The following is a 24,263-nucleotide window of genomic DNA, read 5'->3' on the forward strand; positions in this document are numbered from 1 at the left end:
TGGCGGGGGGGGGGGGGGGGAGAGAAAACCTGGATTTGTGCTGGAAATGGCCCAACTTGATTATCATACACATTGTAAGGAGAGTGATCACTTTAGATAAGCTATTACCAGCAGGAGAGTGGGGGGGAAGGTATTTTTTCATGCTTTGTGTATATAAAAAGATCTTCTATACTTTCCACAGTATGCATCCGATGAAGTGAGCTGTAGCTCACAAAAGCTTATGCTCAAATAAATTGGTTAGTCTCTAAGGTGCCACAAGTACTCCTTTTCTTTTTGCGAATACAGACTAACACGGCTGTTACTCTGAAATGTGGCACCTTAGAGACTAACTCATTTATTTGAGCATAAGCTTTTGTGAAGTAAACTGTAGCTCACAAAAGCTTATGCTCAAATAAATTTGTTAGTCTCTAAGGTGCCACAAGTACTCCTTTTCTTTTTGTGGATACAGACTAACACAACTGCTACTCTGAAACCTGGCACTATATTCCATAGCTCAGAGGAGATAAAACACAGTGATCCATCAATACCAAGGCTGCAAATCAAGATCCACTCCAAAATATTTCACAAAGAAAAGATGCCATCCTAGAAAAGAACAGGGCAGCCAGAGTCCTGGAGTACTGTCATGCTGAAAGCTCCCAGGCCTAGTTTCCCGTGGTTTCTGTTGGCACACAAGATTACTGCTCTCTGGCAATATTTAGAAGATCTCTGGTCAGTTCCCCTCCATCTGTTGATACCTATGCGGCATAAAGTCCTTGAAACAAGTTAATACAAATGGGAAAGGGCTGCTGTCTACTGATGACTTGTCAGATTGCTTCTTTCTACTTTTGCAGTGCTACCAGACCATCAGTCTTTCACAGTCCCAAGCAAAGGTGTATATAGTCCTTTGAAAGGACTTTTAGTAAAACATCAAGTTTACAGCACCTGCTTCCCCTCCAAAGGATCTCTTTAGAAGGGCTATGGCAAAAAGGTTCAGAAGTAACTACTGATTTTTGGGGTGCCTCCATTTTAATGTGTCTGAATGGAGACACCTTGAAGCTAATATTCATAGGAGCTGTGCTGCGAAGTCAGTGGCAGCTGCAGGATTCAAAATCAGAATCCACCTTTAAAAATGTTGGACTAAACCTGTAAGCCCAAATATAGACCTCTGAAGAAGACCAGGCTCCTCCCTGAGCTTCTGCCTCACCACATCTCCCTTCAAGCTTTGCCCCACCAACCAGGGAAATACGGGAACTAACTCCACTCTTGCTCTAATTCCACAGCTTTACATGCAACCACAGCATGGCTGACTCAGACTTTTTGGGGCTACCTTCTCTAGCTCTGTGGCACCTTGATGCTGTCTCCATTTTTGAGAGCTGCCTCGTCGGTCAACACTCCACTCACAAGTAAACATCATTTTTTGTCAGCCTTACCACTAGACTCTCACAGTCTTCAGCCAGAGTTTATTTTATGGGCCTCCAGAGCTAGCATAAGAGTGACATCAACTCATTTTAGATCCCTTTGATGTCAGGTGTAGGGGCAGTGGTGCTGGAACAATTTTTATAGTGGGGTTGCCAAAGACGAAAACCATGTATTTAGGTTGTTATTACTACCTCAAGCCAGAGGCACCCCTAGTTCTAGCACCTATGTGTGGAGAGCAAGTTTGTAAGAGTAACTCTCTGATACTTTTGCAGTTACTGCTTGTTATGCCCTCACCCTCACTGCACAGATTGATTCCAGACTGTCTGAATCCTTATGGCCCTAATTCCCCACTGCCTTGCACTTTGTGTAGTCATTTACACCCATGCAAAACAAGTGTAAAATATTCCTGTTCTCATTTTACACTCAGTTTGACTGACTTTGCACAGGTTAAAGTGACTACACAAGGTACAAAACAGTGAAGAATCAGGACCAATATCCCCACCACTTCTAATGGCAGGTCAAGAGGAAGAACTATAATTTAGCTTTCATTCTCAAAGTCCTCCACCAAAGTTGTCAAGTCCTCCAGTAAAAAGAAAGAAGTCAGGACTTGATATTCATAATGTAGAAAAACACACAGGACTCAAACACACTCAAAACACACAGGACTTGAAAGCATTAAAACTACAACCATGTTTATACAACATAAAAGCGTGATAGAGGACAAAAGCACATATTCTTATGTTACTTGCTTAAAGGAATACTGTCAGCCTGAACTCAGTTAAAATCTCACAAAATAAGTTAAAGCTGGTTTCAGGTACTACACCTGCCATTTTGCACCACACATGCCAAAGTTTGTGGTTTTACAATTGCATTTTCCTATTTTTAAAAATGCTCTTTCCCCCTTTTGTAAAAACTAGCACAAACAACAGGGGGAAATGACTAAGGTACTAATTCTGCATATATAAATGCTTAATTTTGAGCATGAGTACTCCCTCTGAATTCACCCTCTTCAATGTGACACTATTCACATGCTTAAAATAAAGCATATGCATAAGTGTTTGAGTGAACAGGGTCTGTCAAAGAAAACACCCGGTATTTTGTTGTTGTTTGTTTGTCTAACTGCTTTCAGTTATAGCACTCGTGATACTTGTATCTTCTCCCTTTAAATTGCAGTTCACATTTTAATGCTTAGGGGAATTTAGATGACTTACTGTTGCCACTAGATAACTACCATATATTTTCAGGAATTCAACATGTTGTGAATAAAAAATATAATTTAAAGTGCACACTAAAGCCCTGATCCTGCAAGCACTTAGGCACATGCTTAACTTTAAGCATATGAATAAATCCTGTTTACCTCAATGGGACTACTCACATGTTTAAAGTTAAGCATGTGCATAGGTGTTTGCAGGATCAGGATCTAAAAGCTGTAAACAAGTATTATATATATATCATAGTATTAATTAGGGAATATATTTATTTATATATATACTACTATAATATATATTACATATTATATATATTTATTAGTAGTAGTATTAATAAAAATAATGATAATTTTAATTTAATTTATTAGGCCCCTGCAAGAAAAAGTTACAGAGTCTAAAATGTATAGTATTTTGTAATTATATGTGTAATAAAATATTTAAAAGTAGTCTTACTGAGACGAAAAGAAAGATATAAAGACCTGGTAAAAAATAAAAAATAAAGCCACAACAGAATTTTAGTCTACAATCAAAACAAAGGGATATCTTTTTGTTGTTATGTTACTATATATAGACTTAGCTTGATAACCAGTGGAATGTATACGTGTTATATTAATCAAAGGAGAAGTTCATTCCTAGTGGACGGAGCACTGGACTGGGACTCAGGAAACCTGTGCTCTGTTTCTGGGTCTACTATTGGCCTGCTGGGTGGCCTTGGGTAAGTTATTACATCACTCAGTTTCCCCATCTGTAAAATGCAAATGACATTGACCACCTTTGTAAAGTGTGTTGAGATCTACCAAACAAAAGTGCTGTACTAGAACTAAGTATTATTATTATTTATTATTCCATAACAGTGGTCATATGCAATGAAAAATTCTGCCTGGATGCAATAAAAGAGAATTGCAAAGGAAAAGTAATCAACCATTTTATTAAAAGGCAGCTAAATTCAAAGTGCATTCTATTGATGATTCCAGAAAACACTCTTACCAAAAACAAACAAAATGCTATATATTCAGTTCCACATCAAAATGTGCTGTTGACTTCAGTGGTTACAGGAATGGGCTCTATTTGGTTTATCTGAAGAATATTTTTGGATGTTGTAGGCACTTGGGTTAAAAAGGAAGTGATCCATTTAACTCTGAGGGGAAATATATGAACATTTTTAATAAATACCACTTTAAAGTAAAATCAATCATTCTGAAAGGTACCTAATTTTCTTCACTAGGAGATGAAGTCTTCTATCTATCCGCACAACAAGCACAGCACGCAAAACAGTAGTTCAAGCTTCCTCACCCCTTTCTGACAGAGTGCCCTCACAACTTTGACCTGGAGGTCTCTATAGATTATAAAGTAGTTCCATCTCCATGGCTATTCAATCATTGTCCACTTTGCTAAACTACCAAGAAGGATGCCAGCTGGTATTAGAATGATACCATCAACTCCTTTCACACTGGCCACCACAAGACCTGTTAGATAGTAAGTTTAAATCACTATAGATCTGGGCTGGGTTTGAACTGGTGACCCAGAGGTAAAAAGCACTATATCCCATAACTCCTTGAGTCATTCAGCCTCCCTGTACTTGTAACTCTTAATGCAAACCTTATTCCTAAGGTTAATTTAATACCTTTGTTCAAGCAGGTTCCAGTTGGCTGCAAGTTATGCCGCTTCTGATGCAGTTGGAACTTCAGGAGCTCCAGAGGTGGATCAGGCAAGGGCATGCTTTTAGAACAGTACCTGATTCACTTAATTAAGAGGGCTTTGTGGCCATAACTGCTGTGGCCTACCATTCCCTGACACAATGAACCCCCAGAAAGAAAAGGATCCCAGGCATCTTTTTCGAAATTGACAAGAAGCCTCACAGAGATTATGAACTCAGATGACCCTTCTGAAACTTCAGAGAGTTCATGTTCAGAAGTTCTGACTCTGACACCTCTCAAAGGGACAATAAAAAGACACTAGAGAGGTACACTGCTATATGTAGGTTTGTCACTAGAAAGACACGGGTTTTCTCTCAATATTGAACACTGAAGTTCTAAACCTAGCGCATAAAGAGTGTGTGACAGATCCAGCATGAAGAATTTTGAAAGGAGATTTTACTAATGCATTTTGAAAATCTTGCCCAGACCTTGTCTTTTCAGAAATATGCCCTCATTTGTACGTTTCACAGTGACCTTAAATCCACAGCGTCTATAAGGTTTCTTTGCATTTTGGCTTTGGAGTGCTTCTAAGAGAGAGGTGGGATTGTCCAGTGGTTTGGACACTAGCCTAAGAGTTAAAAGACCTGGGTTTAAGTCCCTCATCTGGCACAGATATCCTGTGTGACCATAGGCAAGTCACTTACCTCTCTGTGCTTCAGTTCATCTGCATATGAGGATAATAGTACTTCTCTATCTCACAGGGGTGTGAAGATAAATATATTAAAGATTGTGAAGTACTCAGATACTGTGGTAATGGGGCAGGGGGACACTTAATAAGTACATAAGATAGTCTTATTGTGTCCCACATTTGAGCACTGAGGACTGAAAGACTCCACCCTCTGAATAAAGAAAAGGAGGACTTGTGGCACCTTAGAGACTAACAAATTTATTTGAGCATAAGCTGTCGTGAGCTACAGCTCACTTCATTGGATTTATGCTCAAATAAATTTCTCCTTTTAAAGTACTCCTTTTCTTTTTGCAGATACAGACTAACACGGCTGCTACTCTGCACCCTCTGAATGTCTTCCTTTTCCATCTTCCCTATTTTTCCATCTGCTCCTTATAACTATATAATATAACTATGTTAAAAGTTTACTGTATATGTATCTTGAAGTGAATTTAAGTGTGAAATGTGCTAGATTTACAGACTTGGGGCTTTAAATCATCTACCCATGGAACAGATATAGCATATGCAGCAGCACACAACTTGTCCATACTAGCCTGGCAGTCTGCATCAAAACTGATTTGGAGGATCTATAGTATATAGTTAATACCAGGTAGTTTAACACCCATCTTTGGCTACTCTTCTGATATTGCCAATAAGAGGGCAATTAGGATTTTCTTATACTTTCTTTCTTAGAGAAGTATAAGAATTAGGTAAGTTAATGGAGGATAGGTCCATCGATGGCTATTACCCAAGATGGTCAGGGATGCTCTGGGTGTGCCTAAGGCTCTGACTGCCAGAAGCTTAGGGACTGCCAGGAACTGGATGATAGGGGATGGATCATGCAATAATTGCCCCGTTCTGTTCTTTTTCTCTGAAGCATCTGGCACCGGCCACTGTCAGAACACAGGATACTGGGATAGCTGGAGTATTGGTCTGACCCAGTATGGCCATTCTTATGACATTCTCTCTCTTGCCCTAAAGTTTAAACAGGAGACATTGAGAGACACTCACACATCAAAATATTCCTCTAGTGGTTGGAGCACTCTTCTGAGAGGTGTGGGAGACCACTGTTCAAATCCTTTCTTCACCTTTAGGCAGAGAGTGGAACTAATGTAGGTCTCCCTAATAAGTGCGCTAACCAGTGGGCTAAAAGTTATAAGGTTGGCACCCTTTCCTTGCTTAGACTTTGAACAGGGCCAAATCCATGAGGTGTGCTCAGAGCATGCATGTCAGATCAGGCCCTGCAGGGAAGATATGGGAGGAATGCCCATTTTCCCACAGTTTGTGGATTGTGCTGGGTTTCGGAGGGAGATAGAACAGTGCGCATACCCAGAGGCAGAATCTTAGGCACCAAGGGAATGTTTACCTTGAAAATTTAGGAGCCAAGCGAGTTTAGGCACGTACAGGGAGTGTAAGTTTTGTGAATCGCAGTGAAGCCTAAAACTGAGACATAAGCACATAAATCTGTGGTTTAGGTATCTAAGTACCTTTGTGGATCTGGGCCTAAGGCCCCTATTCTGCAACGAGCACCACATGAAGACAGGGTTCTGCCCACATGAAGCTTATTGGAGGACCAGAACCTAAGTAAAAGCTGAACTAAAACTTCAGGATTTGGACCTTAAGTATTGCAGTCCATAGAGCTAGTTTTAGTATTTATTTGTGGCAGTAACACAAGGAACCTACAGGCCTGTATCCTGTAAGACATTGGCTTTAGCACTAAGCATAAGGCTTGAGGTCTATGAACTTTCGGACACATAAATGGCCCAATTGTCATCCCTAAGTTTTGGGGAACTGGGAATAGAGTGTTTAAGGGGGAAGTTTGTACAGAACAACACCAGGCAACCACAAGAATATGAACAAACACCAGTTTTTGGATATTTTAGGATAGGAACATCTGCAGATGTCTGACCACAAGAGTACCATGGCAACAAAGTGACAGATATAATGATAAATTGAGATTATTAATATACTAACCTATAGAAGAAGGGCACCTCAACATTAGTAGGGTGAGGAAATACAAATAAAGAGGGAAGAAACCTCTACTGAATATGCATTGGCATAGTGGTGTCAGCATAACATATTATAAAAGTTGTATCCCAGCCTGCGTACAAGAGGAGAGAGAGATGTAGTCCTTGGGAGGTGCCAGGATGTTGGCCACTGGTGATGATGAGGAAGGTGATGAGGAAGATAATGGTTAATATTTCAAGTTTTTCTGCAAGGCATAGTGAATATATGGCTGTTCAGATGTGCATTCTTTATTTTCTCTCTCTACCTTGCTGGGTCAGAATTTTTGTGACTTTGCTAAATGTATTCATAAACTATTATAAATACAGAAGGGTTCCTAAATCTGTTGCAGCTGTGCACATTGTGATTTCCAACTGAACAGTAAGTTTAATAACACTGGGCCTGATCTTGGGACAAGAACTTGTCAAACTTCAGAATGATAACTAGGAATTCTTAAGTAATCAATATAATTAATACACAATCCATAGATCAGGCTACAGTATAGACATTCTGTTACACTGTTTTACTGTGAGTTAACCTTGGAAACTGGGGTATATAATGAGTCACATTTTATCCTGGCTGTGTGTAACAGTGGGCTAGGCCATACTTGCATGGAGGCCCTCAGTAACTTACTCTGTAAAATTGGAATAATCATGTATAACTAATAGCAGTGTTCTAAAGTTTCGTTAACATTTGTAAAGTCCATTACAGTCCTGGGAAGGAAGGTGTTATATAACTGCACAATATAATCATCACTTGATGATAACCTGTCTGTTCATCCCTTTGGGGCACCAGCCAGTGGCCACTGTCAGAGGACAGGATACTGGGCTTGATGGACCTTTGGTCTGACCCAGTATGGCTGTTCTTATGTTCTGTTCTTATAATTATATAAGTAAAAACAGGGACTGTAATTGGCCCTGAAGAGTGACAAAAGATAGCAACACAATCATACAGAATGGCTATCTGTTGAGATAAGAAAAGGAGTACTTGTGGCACCTTAGAGACTAACGAATTTATTTGAGCATAAGCTTTTGTGAGCTACAGCTCACTTCATCGGATGCATAAAGATGAATCCGATGAAGTGAGCTGTAGCTCACGAAAGCTTATGCGCAAATAAATTGGTTAGTCTCTAAGGTGCCACAAGTACTCCTTTTCTTTTTGTGAATACAGACTAACATGGCTGCTACTCTGAAACCTGTTGAGATAAGGTGGCAACACTATGCCATCAGGAAATGACAATCTGGTGACACCTTTCTGATGTGCTACCACATGGTATGTGCACAGAGATCTTTTCTATCAACCTCCCATAACAGTGGTGACAGGGTGACATGCTCTAGCAAAGCAGCGGGATGACGTTGCCCATGCAGGGACCTGACGTAGTGGCTGATGTCGTAGAATGTGGTAAGATGACGTCAGGACAACGTGCCTTTAGGGCTTCTTTTTCCCTTGGAACAGTCCCACACAGGCCTTCCATGGGGATTTCCGGCAAAGACTACAGATCCCGGCATGCGCTGCGGCCCGCCCGCGCAGCGCAAGCCACGTTGGGGCACGTAGGCGCTGCGTCTGCTCCCTGCCTGGGCGAAGTTTCAAGTAGGCGGCGCCATTTGCTTCCCCTTCTCCCCTGCGAGCGGAAGCGCGGGCGGTCCCTGGCCCCTGCCCCGCCCCCTGAGCGCAGTGGTGCGTTCGCGGTCTTGGGGAAGATGGCGCTGGAGGCGCGGCGGATGGAGCAGGATGCGGAGGACGGGGAGATCTCGGACTCGGACTCCGACATGCCGGCCGGCGTCTCGGCCAGGGGCCCCGCGCAGGTGAGGGGAGGCCCCGGGGGCTCGGCCGTCCCCCTGGCAGGGACCCCGCCGGGGCTCCTGACCCAGCCCCGGCTTCCCGCCGCTGCTGCTGCCTGGCGGCCGGGGCGGGCCTCAGGGCGGGCCTCAGGGCGGGAGACACCCGCGCGGTGCTGGGGGAGCCCGAGGGAACGCGCCGCCACGAGGAAATGCCCCGTGCCCGGCCCCTCCCCTGCCGGGGCGGCGGTGAGATGCTGCCGGGATGGGGCCGGGAGAGGTGGGCTGGGAGCAGCCCCCTTGACAAACCGCTTCCCCCCCCACCCCCCGGGCATATTTCCAGTGCGGTCCTGGTGTGTGGCACAGTGAGCCTGTGTCCCTGGCCGGGAGGGACCTGCTGTTGCTGTCCTTTGGGGGGAGGAGGGTGGGAGGCGAGCAGTGGGATTTGTTGTTAGGAATTGCTGGGTGTTTCTCTTCGGAAGAGGTATTGTATGAGCCTAGTTAGTGTTTTTCTTATCAGATAGGTACTGTCGTCCCGTGAAATATGAGTAACCCCCACCCGTTTGTCTAATTGCTGCTTTTCCTCTACCCCCGTTTGCCAGCGCACGTGTTGTTGGCTTTTAATGGTTGGCTCTGCTGTATTGTCTCTTATGGTTTCAGAAACAGAACAGCAACCGAAAATGTTTGGAAAGGACATGTCATGACAGCAGTTACTTCTTTCTGAATTTAAGCTATGTCTCTTTTTTATGTTTAAGCCTTTACCTGCTGAAGAGACTGCACTTAATTAGCTTTCAAACTTTTTTTTAGTAAATACTGATTTTCATGTGTATATTATCAGATCATATGAGAAATATATGGTGGTAGGAGTGCAGAAAAGAACTGAATAGAATAGTAACAGAGTGTACTAAATTGAAGATATAATAAGGATTTTTATTCTCTCTTGGTACAGATATATGTAGTTTTGTCTTGAGATGTGCACCAGGAAAGGAGCATGTAAACTACAGATGCATTTTTAATGCTTAGGGCTATGCTCACCATGTTTTTTCCAAAGTCTTGTGCTATCAAATAGCCCTTTAATTCAAAGCAGTTATGTATTTTATACAGTGGTAAGACAAGCTAAAGAATCTTTACTTCTGTTGCTTTATGCCAGAAAATAATGGAGAAATGTTACTGAAAGAGTGTGTGGGTTAAAGAGAGGAATATATTCATCTAAATATGGAGGGACAAAATATTATTTTAAAGATTATCTTGTTTTTTAGGAACTCTTGTTCATTTTTGAAAGAACTGGAATTATCTGTAAAGGATGCTAATTTTACAATGGTGGCAGCAGTATGTCTTGTGATTTGCCTGTGACTAGGAACAAGAACTGGGTTATATTATCTATTCTTTACAGATACCTCGTGTAACCTTGAAGATGTCTCAGCTTACCCATCTGAAATGGAGAATCATCAGTGGGTATTCTGAATGAGACTTGGTGTCAGTAGGGTGCTCTGAAGTTCTCGGATGAAAGTTCTAGTTAAAAGTAAAGTATAGCTAGTCTAGTTTTAAAATTATTCACACATATGAATCAGAATAAATTAGTCTATTATTGAATCTAATTGTAATCAAATCGTCAAGGTAGTATTTTTAAAAGGAAAGCTAATTGAATTGCAGGGGGTTGGACTAGATGACCTTCAGGGGTCCCTTCCAACCCTGATATTCTATGATTCTAATACAAAATGACTTTGCCATTTCAGAAACCACATGATGGCAACTGTTCCACCAAACCTTTCCAGACCTCCATTTCATCCTGTGCACCAAGCGTTCCTTATCGAACAACCAATGGTGTGGACTCAAGTGATGAGAGCTTCTCTGATTCTGATGATGATGCTTCTATGTGGAAACGGAAACGACAAAAATGTTTTAACCTCCCTCCTGCTAAACCAGAGCCTTTTCAGTTTGGCCAGAGTCACCAGAAGCAAACTGTCGTAGGGGGTAAGAAGATCAACAATATTTGGGGTGCAGTGCTTCAGGAACAAAATCAAGATGCAGTGGCCACTGAACTTGGAATTTTAGGAATGGAGGGTAATATTGACAAGAGTAGGCAGTCTGAGACTTACAATTATTTATTGGCTAAAAAGCTGATGAAAGAAACTGACCAAGATGTAGAGATATTAGACAAAGAGCTAGATGAATATATGCAGGATGACAAAAAAACAGTGTCAAAGGAGGAAGAAAATGGACAAGGACTTCTCAAACGGAAACGGCCTGTCAAGGACAGACTGGGTGAAAGACTAGAAATGAATTATAAAGGGATGTACGAGATTACTGAAGAAGATTCTGAGGAAAAAGTGGCAGAGGAAATTTCTTATCGGTGAGATCTTATGTTCCTTCGTCCATTAGGTTATGTAAAAGTTACTGAAGGGAAGAATAAGACTGTGTTCTTGTTGAATGCTTGACTGTTTTAGGTGGCCATGTTAAACTACAAGATAGGGGGTTGAATGGCTTGTTCAGGTTCCCAGAATCCTGAAACCTTAATGCAGTATTATTGGTGGGGCTGGTAGCACCACTTTTTATTAAGGTTGCCCAACTCTTCCCATTATAAGACCCTGTTTTCGGTTGGTTAAAGTTTGTCAACTTCATAAACATTTCAACTTGAATTTTCCACGCAAGGTGTCAACCTGAGGCTGAAATTTTTTTTTTTAAACGTCAGCCAAAAGTGTTCAGCCATTTCTCAGAATGAGGCTAGGGGTGTTAAGGAAAAGTTAGCACGTGACTCCATTTTGGTTTGGGGCCCACCATTGTTTAAATGCCAGCACATCATACACCAGGAGGAGTAATCCTTAGATATTGAATCCCTGTGAAAATCCTCCTCCTTGTCTCCAGCCTGCCTTGACTCCCAGTATCTGGTTTTTGTCAGTCTCTAACTCCCTGTCTCTTGGCCTTGATGTGAGGCCTCCCATCCTGATAATAAAAGTTACTGATGCATGGCTTTAGGACCATGCTGTGTAATTAACATACTGGTATAGCACGAGGAATGCACCAAGCAGGGATAGGTGGTAGATAAGACAAGGGTTTGTTTATTGGCTAAGGTTTCCGATGCACGAGGGCAACATGCTTTGCTAAAAGGTATATAACCTTTGTATAATCTGCATTCAGGGTCCCCTCCTGGCTAGCAGGGGGGCACCACGCTCGAGCGTAATAAACTTAGTGTCTTTTGGAAACTCTGCAGTTGTGGACTTTGTTTCTGTGTCTCAGCCTAGATTCGAACTGTGCGTGTCCTACCAGGTGTAATTCGTAGCACTTGTGTGCGTGTCCTACCAGGTGTAATTCGTAGCACTTGTGTGCGTGTCCTACCAGGTGTAATTCGCAGCACTTGTGTGCGTGTCCTACCAGGTTTAATTCGTAATGGGAAAAAAATACATTTTGCTCATGTTGAAAAATTGTGGAAACCTTTTAATTAAATAGCTCTAGTGCCTTCACCCACATATGCTTCGGAGCAGGTACTTTAAATTTGCCATGGGGAGCATCATTTGTTTCAGACATGTCTTTTGCCATCCTTGGGAAAACCTGCCCAAATTTGGCTAAGTTACAGCTCTTCAAAAAATTGCAGTTCACAAATGCTCAGTAGAGATTTAATTTTAGTAGCTAAATGCCCTCAAAGATTCTGTCTGCGCTGGGCATGCTCCAGCCCAGGAATGAGCAGGACTTCCCCTGCAATTGCCACTCTGGGCTTCTCTGAGCTGTGCCTATGCCAGGTCCAGCATTTGAGTTGGGAGCCTGTCTCTCCTGTGCTCTTAAAGATTCATCCCTGCTGGTCGATTTGAATGCAGCTGAGCCTGGAGGCGAGCGAGGACTGGCTGGGTAATGAGATTGGGAGCCAGAGATAATGGTATGGGGAGACTGGGACTGAGAACCAGTTGTGGGGAAATGAGGCAGCAAAGAGGAGGGAACTCAGACTGGGATGAGAAACCTGATGAGTAAAGACTGGAACTGGCTAGTGAAGAAAATGGAACTGTGATGAGGCGCAAGGGATGGGGAAAAGACAGGATTGGGACAGGGACAGGTCAAAAGGGATGGAGTAGAAGGGGTAAATCATAGGGGACAACCTACTACTGCTCTGATACTCCCTTAGCTCAAGTGGCAGAGGTCTGTGCTGTGGATCTAAAGGTTTTGACACTGCTGATGAGCATTGTGGGTGTCAATATTATGTCATATATTGAATTTCTGGGTTTTTTCAGTTTGCCTTTTTTAAAACCTAGGCAATTACACAAACTGTTAGAAGAATATTAAATTTGTAAATTCATGCACTCAGAAAATAGTGTCGATGCCAATACCAGGGTTCTTGTGCAACTTTATTTCAGGCCCCATTCTATGTATGCATCATAATACAGTCTTTAATTGCATGACAACATACTATTTTTCCCTTAGTGAGCACTGTCAATCCTATGCACTGAATGAGGCAGGTGTCCTGTGGGGGCGAAAATAGTATGTGATTATGTAATTATCGTACAAAATTATTTGTATTATGCATACAAAATTGCTGAGACAGTCTTAATTCTGGCATTTCCTAACTTTTGAGGGTTTGACTTTGCAAACTTAACATTCTTTTAACATTTTAGTGTGTAATAGTAGATAATTTGCATAAACTTACCATTGTGGAAAGTAACAAAAACCAAAACTGATACAGACAATAACATTTGTATACAAAAATGTACACTAATTATTGCCATTGCCTGTTCTTACTAAATATCTTCTGTTCCTCTGAATTTTGAAAAATTATAGTACAGTAAAATGAATTCTAGTTAACTAAAGCTTATCTCCTACAAACAGTAGCATTCATAACATTACTCATTTGAGTTGCCCCATTTAAGTCATATGCTTAATTTTACTCATGTAAGAAATCTCATTGACTTGGGGGGGATTGCTTTTTTAGGCTTCGAGAACCAAAGAAAGATTTGATAGCCCGAATAGTGAAAATAATTGGAAATAAGAAAGCTATTGAACTGCTTATGGAAACAGCTGAAGTGGAACAAAATGGTGGACTCTTCATAATGGTAAGAAAAAAGGTTCTTTGCAATCTATCTTCATACTAAATACCATTGCAGTGGTTTCAAAAATTTTCTCAGATTCAAACTCAGTCCTCACCATGGCCTTCTTTCCCATCCCTTTTCCATTTGATCCATGAAAACATTCAACAAGTAAACATTTAAATAGATCATGCTTACATATAAGTAGACTTGGCCAAATAGCAGTTTTTGTTATAATTTTGACTATTTATTTTTAGGTGCTTTTTTTTTCTTTCAATGTAAATTTTTGCAGTTGTGGGAAATTATGGGGGTGTTAGACCACGGGGGCGGAAGGGGAGGATATCAGACAATAATGATTTAGACATTGAGTTAAAAAAATTAGCTTTAGAACAGTTAAAATTGTCATCACATTTCAAATTGTCAACATCACATTTCAAAGTGTACAAAGTAAATATCCTTAAATCAAACTACTAAGTTCTCAAGCAACATTTTTCTTTCTTTGCCCATCTAAATTTCAGTTATCAATGGAAATATTTTCTGTGGGTTTGTGCGTGTAAGATGAAATTGACATTTCCATCATTTACAGATAAAAATCTAATCCTTCAGAGCCAACATATGAAGTGTAATCAGGCTTTAGTGTAAACACTGCATTGAAATAAATGGAGATGAGAGTTCACATCTCTTAGCAATTGTTTCAGGCAGTCAGCAGACTCAGGAAGACAATACTGGGAGGTTGTCCTCATAAACACGAGGACTAGTAACTTTTTATTTTTATAATGAAAGCTTTAGATTACTCCGGGGGGGGGGGGGTTTCTGCTAAAAAAAAAAAATTAAAAATTCTGCACACAATAATTTAAAATTCTGCAAAAATCGGCATATTTTATTTGTCAAAATAACACAATATAATCATATCAGTTTCAATTATTTTGGTAATTTATTGCAAAATACCTATCAGCAAGTATGTCTAACAATACAGACCAAAAAAAAAATGAGGAAATGTGTTTGTGACAGATTCCTTATAAGCATATTAAAACAGAACCTTGAGTAATTAATTTAAACTACAATACAGAAATGTGTTCCCCACACCCCTCAGTGCAAAGGCTTGGGGGAGTCGAGAGTAATGAAGGAGCTGAGGGAGAGGAAAGGAGTCTGAGAGTGAACCTGGAAGGTTGTTCGGTGTGGGTGAGAGTAGTACAGAACAGTTTCTTTTTGGGGGAGGAGGGCTTGTTAGGGAGTTTGGGAGCGTCCCCCATGTAGACCCTGGCTGACATCGAGCCTCTCCTATTCAGCCAGGCACATTTGCCCTTGTCCCCATGTGTCCCTGCACCTCATGTGGCTCTGAAGCCCCACCCCCACTCAGCCTCTGGTTCAATGCTGTCACCCCACTAGCTCCTGAGCCTGCATCCCATTCTATCCCTTCCAGCTAGCCCTTCTGAACCCCAGTCTGTGATCCCTGCAGCACCCCACTCTGCCTCCTAACTTGGCTCCACAGGCAGGCTGCTGTGATGAAAGCAGGTGGCTGCTAGATGTTATTGCCACTCAGCTGCTGTTCTGGCACCACAGCAGCCTCTGGTGGGCAAAAGGCAGAACTGCAGGACTTCTTGGGCAGAATGTATTTTCTGCAGGGGAGAATTCTGCACTGGACATGAATTCTTTGTGTGTGCAGTGATGCAGACTTCCCCCAGGAGTATTAGATTCTATAGTATCTGAGTCTACCACATAGGCCACGAAATACATTAAGCAGGTTGGGAGCTGGATAGCACTATCCTACATAAAAGTTTAATCCGCATACCACTAGATGACAGGTTGACAGGCTCAACATATGGCTTAGGCTTACTCCCAAGTACAAATTTCTGAATGTAGTTTCAGTAATTCTTCCCTGCTTTGCTGCCTAAGTTTTCGTAGTAAAGGGAAGGAAACTTGTAAATTTCACTTTACAGTACCATAGAAGCTACAGACTTACAGCTTGTTTGCATGCCTGTGATGAGAGGAGTTACAGATGACTGATTTGTTGGGAACAGACCCTGCTAAGTATAGGCTTTCTTCTTGGCTGTGGGTTATCAAAGTTTGTAAAACAACGGAGCTTTGGGAAGAGCATAATATATTTAATCATATATTTCTGGCAACCACTCTTGATAATGAGACGTAACCCATTTGTATCTAAACATTCCAGTTCATGATCTCGTCTTAAGAAGAAATGCTACCTTAAAGGATTAAAGCATTTGCCAGCTCAATTGAAAAGAAAGAATGTAACTTCTAACGGTACTTACTCCTCATACTCTTCTGACAATAAATTCTTTTGTGCACGTGCCACAGAAATATTTTTGACAACACCTAAAGAACATCTCGTAGTTGCTGCTAGTTTCTGTGTTAGGGTTGTATGCACAGTCAGAGTGATAAGTGTATATTGTCTCCAGTTATTTTCCTTAAAATGATTAAAGGTAAATGCACTAGAACAAATTTTAGTATTAGTATTGATATTTGGGTTGTTCCTGTTCTTTATTTATTTGAAAAAATTGGCCTCTTTAATGATGTAGTGTTTAGGTGTTTAAACAGTATAAAGGAAAGAGTAAATTTTGTTATTGTTAGCACTATATCAGGTCTCAACGTTCAGCTCCATTCATGCTCTAGTATGACACCATTGCAACATGCCGCTGTTGATGTTACCTCAACCACTGAACTCAACTGGAACATGGAACTACTGTTCAGGGAGGGAGGTTTCAGAAGTGTTTTTAACATCTATCATACCTCTTGAGACAAAAATGCTAACTTTGCTAAAATTAAGCATTTGAGTTGCTAAATAAAAGGACACTACAGAACCTGATAAGTGAGATCTTAGAAGGTAATGTGCTGAAGTAACTGCTCACATTCCCATTACAGAAAACCATTGAAAGGATCTGAACATCTAATTTCTTAGACTGTTATGGTCTTTGAAAAATATAAGTAGTTATGACAGAACTTAGAATCCTATGAGTTAAATGATTATATATATATATATATATATATATATATATATATATATATATATATAATATATAAAAATAATGATCATATAAATGATCAACTGCCTGCTGCTTCCTCCCCTCCACCTCACAGACTTATATGAGTAGTTTGACTCTTAACGCCCATCCATGAAATATGATTACCACACTATGGACCATCTCTCATTCATTATTGAAAAGTCTACTCCCCACCTCCAATCGGCCCAGGATACCATCCTCCATTACCCACTTGTTAAATTTTCAAACAGGCATCTTCATGCTTTCTCCCATGCTGCCCCTCACTCTTGGGAGAAGCTCCCCGTAAAGATCTGCAAAACTAACTCATTATCCACCTTAAAACTCTCCTTTGCTCTGAGGCCTACAAAAAATTCGGCAATGGTTAAGTTGCAGGTGTACTGGGACCACTGCCTATCATGCTTCTAAATAGTATTTTGTTGTTTCCTTGTATTCCCCTGTCTGTATGCATCAATTGTCTTGCGTCTTATATTTCGATTGCAAGCTCGTTGGGGAAGGAATTCTTTTTTCTCCCCTGTGTTTGTACAGCACCAAGCATATTGGGGTCTGGTTCATGATTGCAACTGCTAGGTGCTATGGTAATACAAATTAATAATAATCATCATAATACCTGAATAGGTGAATTGACAGCTGGTGTGATCTGATACACCAATTCTTGCCTCTTGACTGGTGCTTAAAGCTTTAAATGAAGTTTTAAAAAAAAATCTCATAACTCACCTGTCCAATTATACAGTGTCCAATAGGTCCTTTGGCCACTTTTGATAGATGAAGCTCAAAAAAGAAACTCTTCAGGGTTGGAACTGTCTTTGTAATATGCTTGTGCAGCACCTAGCACAGTTGGGCCTGGGTCTCTGGATGCTACCTCAGTACAGCACCTAGCACGTGCGGTCATAGTACTTAACTGGGGCTCCTAGGCACTACCAAAATAGTATTTTTATTATTTATATTTTGTAAAGAAAAGAGTTGCTCCAATAAAAATTAAGGGAAATTTTAGATTTCTTAAATGACAATTATTTTGAATCTGTTTTAGACTTTTTGTTATGAATAATTTATTTTTCCCTTATGCAGAATGGTAGTAGAAGAAGAACACCAGGAGGAGTTTATTTAAATCTGCTGAAGAATACACCCAGCATTACTGGAGAGCAAATCAAGGTAAACATGTTAGATTTTAATCATAATGACTAAAGTACATGAAATCCTTTTTTGAAGAACTAATCATTTTTAGAGTGCTTTTTTTAAAGGGAGGAGGGTTAAACTAATATGAAAACATTCATTGTGTATTAAGGGTGCAAAGTCAAGACCTCAAAAGTTAGTGAATGCCAGTCTCCTTAATTCAGCTGCTTACAGTGTATATGTGTAATGACTATGGGTCTATTTAAATTGCAGAGAAATAGCACACTTTTTGCTGGTTGGTCATGGCATAAATAGCAAGTTTTGCAGATATTTTCATACAGTATATGTACCAAAATACTGTACTGTACTACTGTTACATTTGTAAGTGGCCAGCTCTGAAGGCAGTGCTGTTGCCGCCAGCAGCAGCACAGAAGGGTAGCAATACCATGACCCCCACCTACAACAGCCTTGTAGACCACCCCACCCCTGCAACCCTCATTTGGTTTAGGATCCCCAGTTTGAGAAATGCTGGTCTCCCCCATGAAATCTATATAGTATAAGGTAAAAGTATACAAAACACCACATGTCATGGGGAGACCAGATTTCATGGTCCATGATGTCTTTTCATGGCCAAGATTTTGATATGGCCCTACTTATAACACAGCCTTTAATTATACAATCACATACTATTTTTTTCCACAGAACTCCAGCCTCACTTAGTGCACAGAATGGACAGTACTCATTTAATGAACAGCGGTTCAGTATTTAGTTTTCTCCTCATTGTTCAGTGCGTGGCCACATGGCTTATTTACTACACATTGTTCGAATCCTACTTTAAGACAATTGTTAATTTCCTTATGGAGTTTTTTTTTATGGCCTCATCACTGTAGCATTGAGTGCTTTGCAAATATTATTTTCAAACACCTCCTCAGATGAGGGGGGATATTAGTCCCATTTAACTGATGGAGAGCTGAGGCAGAAAGAATACGGTCAAAAGAATCCACTAATTTTGGGTGTCCAATTTTGAGACACCTAGGACTTGATTTTTTGGAGTTCTTAGCATTGTATAGCACTTCCTATGTTCAAAACACAGCTCCCAGTGACTTCACTTGCATCTGTGAGTCTTCAGCATACCTGCAAATCAGACCTAGGCTCATTTTCTGGGTTCCTGACTTGAGAGGAACACAAGTGACCACCTATGAAAGCTTTGGTTTAAGTGATTTGCCCGTTACACAGGAACTCTGTTGTAGAGGCAGGGATGAAATCCAGTTCTGCAGAGCAGCAGTCAACTGCCTTAACCTTGAGACCATCCTTTGTCTTCCTGCAGTTCCCTGCCTCTTTTTCTACACCCCTTCCAACTTCCGCAACAAGTGCAGCAGGGATACTACAGGCAACAGCTTCCTTCACTGCACAACCCTGATTCCTCCTCAGAGCATGCTCCATCCAATGCACTGAATGAGGCAAGGGTATTGTGATAAAAATAGTATATAATCATGTAATCAAAGAGTATATTATGACGCATATCTAGAAGAGCCCCAGAAATAGTCACACAAGTGACCTTAGTAGCTATCTTTCAAGTGCGTGACTTTACAAACTTAATTATGTTCTTATGTAATTTTGTGTGCAATTTCCTAGGTTTAAAAAAAAAGCAAACTAAAAAACCCCCCAAATTTATCATGCAGTATATTGACACCAACTCATCAGGAGTGTCAGAACTTTAAAATCCACAGACCTCTGCAATATGACCTAACAAAATAAATGGTAACAGTAGTAGATTGTCATCCTATCTGGACCAGTACTAGAAAAGAACAAAACATATATTTTGGCCATTAGGCTTCACAAATATTTATTGACAGCAGAACAATAAAGGGTTCCATTCCAGATTCTATAGGGAAGTGTTCTCTAGTGGTCACAATCCTTCAACTCCTCCTCCGCCACAAAACCTGACCCGTTTTGCTCCTGTCTCCTCCAACCTGTCTTCATGCCAGTCTTGGATCGTATTCCCTCACCCCATCCCACAATCTCTCCCGGGTCTCATCCCAGATCTAATGTCAGTCTTTACGTGTAACTGGTCCCAGTTTATACCCTTCTCCCCCTCCAGTCTTCTCATGCCAGTTCCAGCCTACCACTCTAGCCTCTACAACTGAGCCCTAGGCTCTGCTGGCTCTCACTCTGTCTCATTTTCTATAAAGTTTGATCACCAGTGAAATAATTAATAGTCTTGATGTTTTAAACTGTCCTATTTAGGTTTCTGTGTTAACACCCTGTGTGAAATAACTGGAGCAGTTCACTTCTATTTAAAGCTGCTGTTTCACCCTTTCTGCAGATTCATGCAGACAGTCTTGCAGTAGCTAACATTTAGTTCATATTTTCAAGGTTATTTTTCAACCCATATGAATTAGTGACTTTAAAATAAAACACATATATTCTGGCGCATAGTTATATGGCAATTTGAAAACGATGGGCAGCTGTCAAATATTTTTCAAAAAATTTATTCTCTTTCTGTTTTTGTCTTTGTAATCAGAATCTTAAGGAGGGTCACTGGGGTTGCTTAATCAGTGCAAACTGCAAAGAACGGGGCAGATGATCCCCCAAACTGGTGGTTATTCTAATACTTAGATTCACGAAGCCAGCAACAGAACAACTTCTACAACACCTTACTGGTTACACAGAAGCCAGAAATACAGCTCCCTTAAAGCAACCCAGCCTTGGACTCCCACCCAGACAGCCAAGTCAGATATGATGAGGATTACTGAAAATCTTGTTCATTATATAAAAGGTTCTTCCAGTCCCAAAGGATTGGACACATTGCCAACCAGGTCAATGAATATTTCAGATCTTACCCAAAGACACGCTCACAACCAATTCTTATTAAGTAAACTAAAATTTATTAAAAAAGAAGAGAGTATGGGTTTAAAAGATCATTATACATGCAGATATGAATAGAGTTCTAAGTGCAGTTTCACAGTAGAGATGGTGAGCTTTAGCGCTGCAAAGAGTCCTTTACGCATTGGTTCCATAGGTTATAGTCCAATATCCAGGTGACTGACTGGAATTGGAGACCTTAGTCTTGTGACTCAAACTTCCCTGACAGAGCTTAAGCAGAGCTGAGATAATAGGATCAGGGCCCATGAGTTCTTTTCATAGTTCTCTGTCAGCCTCTTGACAGCAGGTATTCTTTGGGTAAAACGTTGTGGCTTTAAGTAAAACCTGTTTCCTGTGTATTTACAGGTAACTAGTTGCATTCATTAGCGTAAGGTAATTATCCATTAAGCAAACTTATAGACAGTTTACTACAAACTTCAAAAAGAAATATAGACAATGATATTATTACACCCAAGTTCCATCTAAATGTTAATATCCCCTTTTTGATCTCTGAATCAATAGAATATAGTAACAGGAGCGGTTTGGTTACATTGTTAACCTCTAGATTGGTAACCATAGACTACTACAATCACTTTCTTCTTCCAGTTCTCTAATAATACAAGTTTACATTTCAAATCTCTAGTCTATTTAACATGGATTTGTTAGCTATTTATAAGGAATAGCCCCGATTACCATTTATATACTTTTCTAATATGTCTTTCAAGGTTGAATTTGGGTCACTTAGCCTGCTAGTTGCTTAACCCTTTCTGGCTTAGTGGCAGTTATTATTTTAAAGATTAATAAAGGTAGTAATATTCATGACTATGTATGTAGTGCCTTTCCACTTGGTTTTTTTTCCTTAGCAGTTATAAGGCAAACACTTGCATAATCAGCATATTAAATAAATATTTTCCTCTTCAAGGAAATCTTCTATGTTGAAAACCAGAAGGAGTATGAAAACAAAAAAGCTGCTAAAAAGAGGAGAATACAGGTTCTAGGAAAGAAGATGAAACAAGCTATTAAAGGGCTCAACCTTCAAGAGTATGATGATGCATCTCGAGAAACTTTTGCTAGTGACACAAATGAGGCCCTGGCTTCTTTGGATGATTTACAGGAAGGACATGGTGAAACAAAGCTGGATCCGGAGGATGCTATTGAAATTGATAATGCTCATGATCTGGAGATCTTTTAGTCATTAATGGACTGGATACGTAGGAGAACTAAATCTCTGACCCATTAAATCAGCCTTTTATATTATACTTCTCTGACTACTTGTTTTCAGAAATTGCACAAGTAAATATGATTGGAAATACTTGTATTTTGGAGATAACTTGATATAATTAGCTAAATATAAGTGCATGGTAGAGGCGTTACCTGTCCTATTTTATCTGTCTGGTCATTGTGTCCTTCAGAAAATGTTAAAATGTTTTAGATAATTCTCTGTCATGCAAAATCTGTTGCCGATTTTCACTTAGTTGGCAAATTTGGGAATAAACTCAGGGCTAGTGTTTAAACAATAAACCATATTTAATCTGTCAAAGCTAAAAAGTCATACTCCAGCAGGCGCTGCTTCTAAATCTAATGGGTGGGAAAAAGCATTTTGATAATATAAAATACATATTGATATTAAAAGTCCTATATTTTTAATATGGCAAAGTACTGAGAAATATTTTTTATAGGACTAAAAGTCCTGTAAAACCTTCTCTGGTGGGTTTGCTCAAAAGCAACTAGGTTACTCTGCGGTCTTCACTCACTTAGGTAACAACCTATTTTCTCAAAGTAATCAATGGTGGGTAGTACATTAGGCGTAACTTTATAAAAGGCTCAGGTCCTTCCCATTTCTTATGACAATGAACTGAGCTGGCTACCTTTTTTGTATACAGTTTTGCAATATTTGGGACATAAGTCATTCAAACCATTGTTCTGAATGTCTATTGATCATGACTGATCTTTTTGCTGAATGGGTCAGATGCTAATTTGAGATTTCCTTCAAGGATTTGTCTGCTCCACATTCTGTATGCATGCAGAAACAAAAGTGTTAGGTTAAAATTTTTGCATGATTTTTACCTTTACAATATTCAGAGAATGTGTAGAGAGATTTGAGCACAGGACTGTCAGGAATTTTGAGTTCTAATCCCATCTGTCACCTTGCCTTCTGTTCCATTTTTTTCCCATCTGTAAAATGGGGATAATACCTACCAAGATCACAAAGGAGTTGTGAGGGGAACTTAGTTAATGTTGGTAAAGCACTTTGAAGATGGTACTTGGTATAAGTGCTGAGCATTCTTTTTGTTTGGAATTTAGCAGAAGAACTTGTGTGTGCTAGATTGTTCATGCAGCACTAACATATGACATCTTAATGTTACTTAGAGTTGGGTGTTCTGTGAATGGAACACACATTAGTTTTCAGTCTAAAATGTTTCCAAAACAAAAAGCCTGATCCTGTAACTTTTGCCCATCTAAAACTTCCATTACTTTCAGGAGAATACAAGAGCAATAGAAAAACAATATACAGTAGCATCCATATGCAATTCTGTTTAAAATGGTTAAATTCAACACATTCCAAAATATCTGAAGCTTAGGAAAAAAATCTATAGGAAGAGTATCCATAAATTTGATCATCCTTCAACAGTAGTGACTTGTGGAAGTGTGTTTTGTATCTACTGAAAAGGTATGGCTGTTCTCAACTATTTAATTTTTAAAAGAATGAGAAATTTAGCATTCTCAGGACTTGTGTCCTCTGTTGCCACACTTTTCTGTTTAGATTTATAGAGCCCATGTTAGCAAAAAGTGAGTTAAGTGGCTGTATACCATACCCAAAATCATATGAACTTTTACCAGCCATAATAGTGAAGTAGGAAAAAGATGAATGGAGTAGTTTAAAATCACTTAGAAACACATTTGCCTGACCTATAGCAAATAACATAAAGACACTGCATTTGTGAGATCTATCTAGGAGAAGAGAGGTGAAGTTTCCCATATTTGGCTCAGTTTACAGCTGTAGCGTGCAAAAAATAAAATAAAGATTACAGCTTTAAATTTTTTTGGTGCTTCTTGTGACTTTCTTAAAAGTTTTTCCAGGTATTAACTGCACAAAGCAATATGATCATCTGTAAAAACATGAGAGCAATTTTTTTTACTGCTGAAAAACCAACCTGGGCTAGGTATTAATATGGGGATGAGCTATCTTCCCTACTGTGGCTTTAAGCTGATATTAATTACTTAACAATTTGTGCTCAGGCGGTGCTTAATTTGTAATGAAAGAGGTGCAAGGGCTCAAGCAATTTTTTTACTTTCATAAGTGAGGCAGCAAGCTCAGAGCGGGGCTATGACGGGCCAGCCTAGAGGTGCGAGGCTCAGCGCCGGCACAAATGAAGTACTGTGCCCAGGTCACTTCAGAGAACCAGTATCTTTGGCGCGATGGCGATGACGCTGAGCACAAGTTCCCTCACTGCAATGAACCAGAAACGGGGTTAATCACTTTAACCCTTCCCCTGCACATTCTCC

At 40.1% G+C, this 24,263-nt stretch overlaps 1 protein-coding gene across 1 annotated transcript; it reads left to right on the top strand.

Annotated features, from left to right (window-relative positions):
• The first annotated feature begins 8,446 nt into the window (after positions 1-8,446).
• Positions 8,447-23,799, top strand: PHAX (phosphorylated adaptor for RNA export). The gene is made up of 5 exons (XM_077817389.1): positions 8,447-8,779; positions 10,489-11,105; positions 13,668-13,788; positions 17,847-17,930; positions 21,679-23,799. Exons 1-5 carry the CDS (start codon positions 8,447-8,449, stop codon positions 21,946-21,948), a joined length of 1,425 nt encoding a protein of 474 aa, XP_077673515.1. The 3' UTR covers positions 21,949-23,799.
• The last annotated feature ends 464 nt before the right edge of the window (positions 23,800-24,263 follow it).

This window comes from Eretmochelys imbricata, chromosome 5 (assembly GCF_965152235.1).
Source record: "Eretmochelys imbricata isolate rEreImb1 chromosome 5, rEreImb1.hap1, whole genome shotgun sequence".
Classification (NCBI taxonomy): Eukaryota; Metazoa; Chordata; order Testudines; family Cheloniidae; genus Eretmochelys; species Eretmochelys imbricata.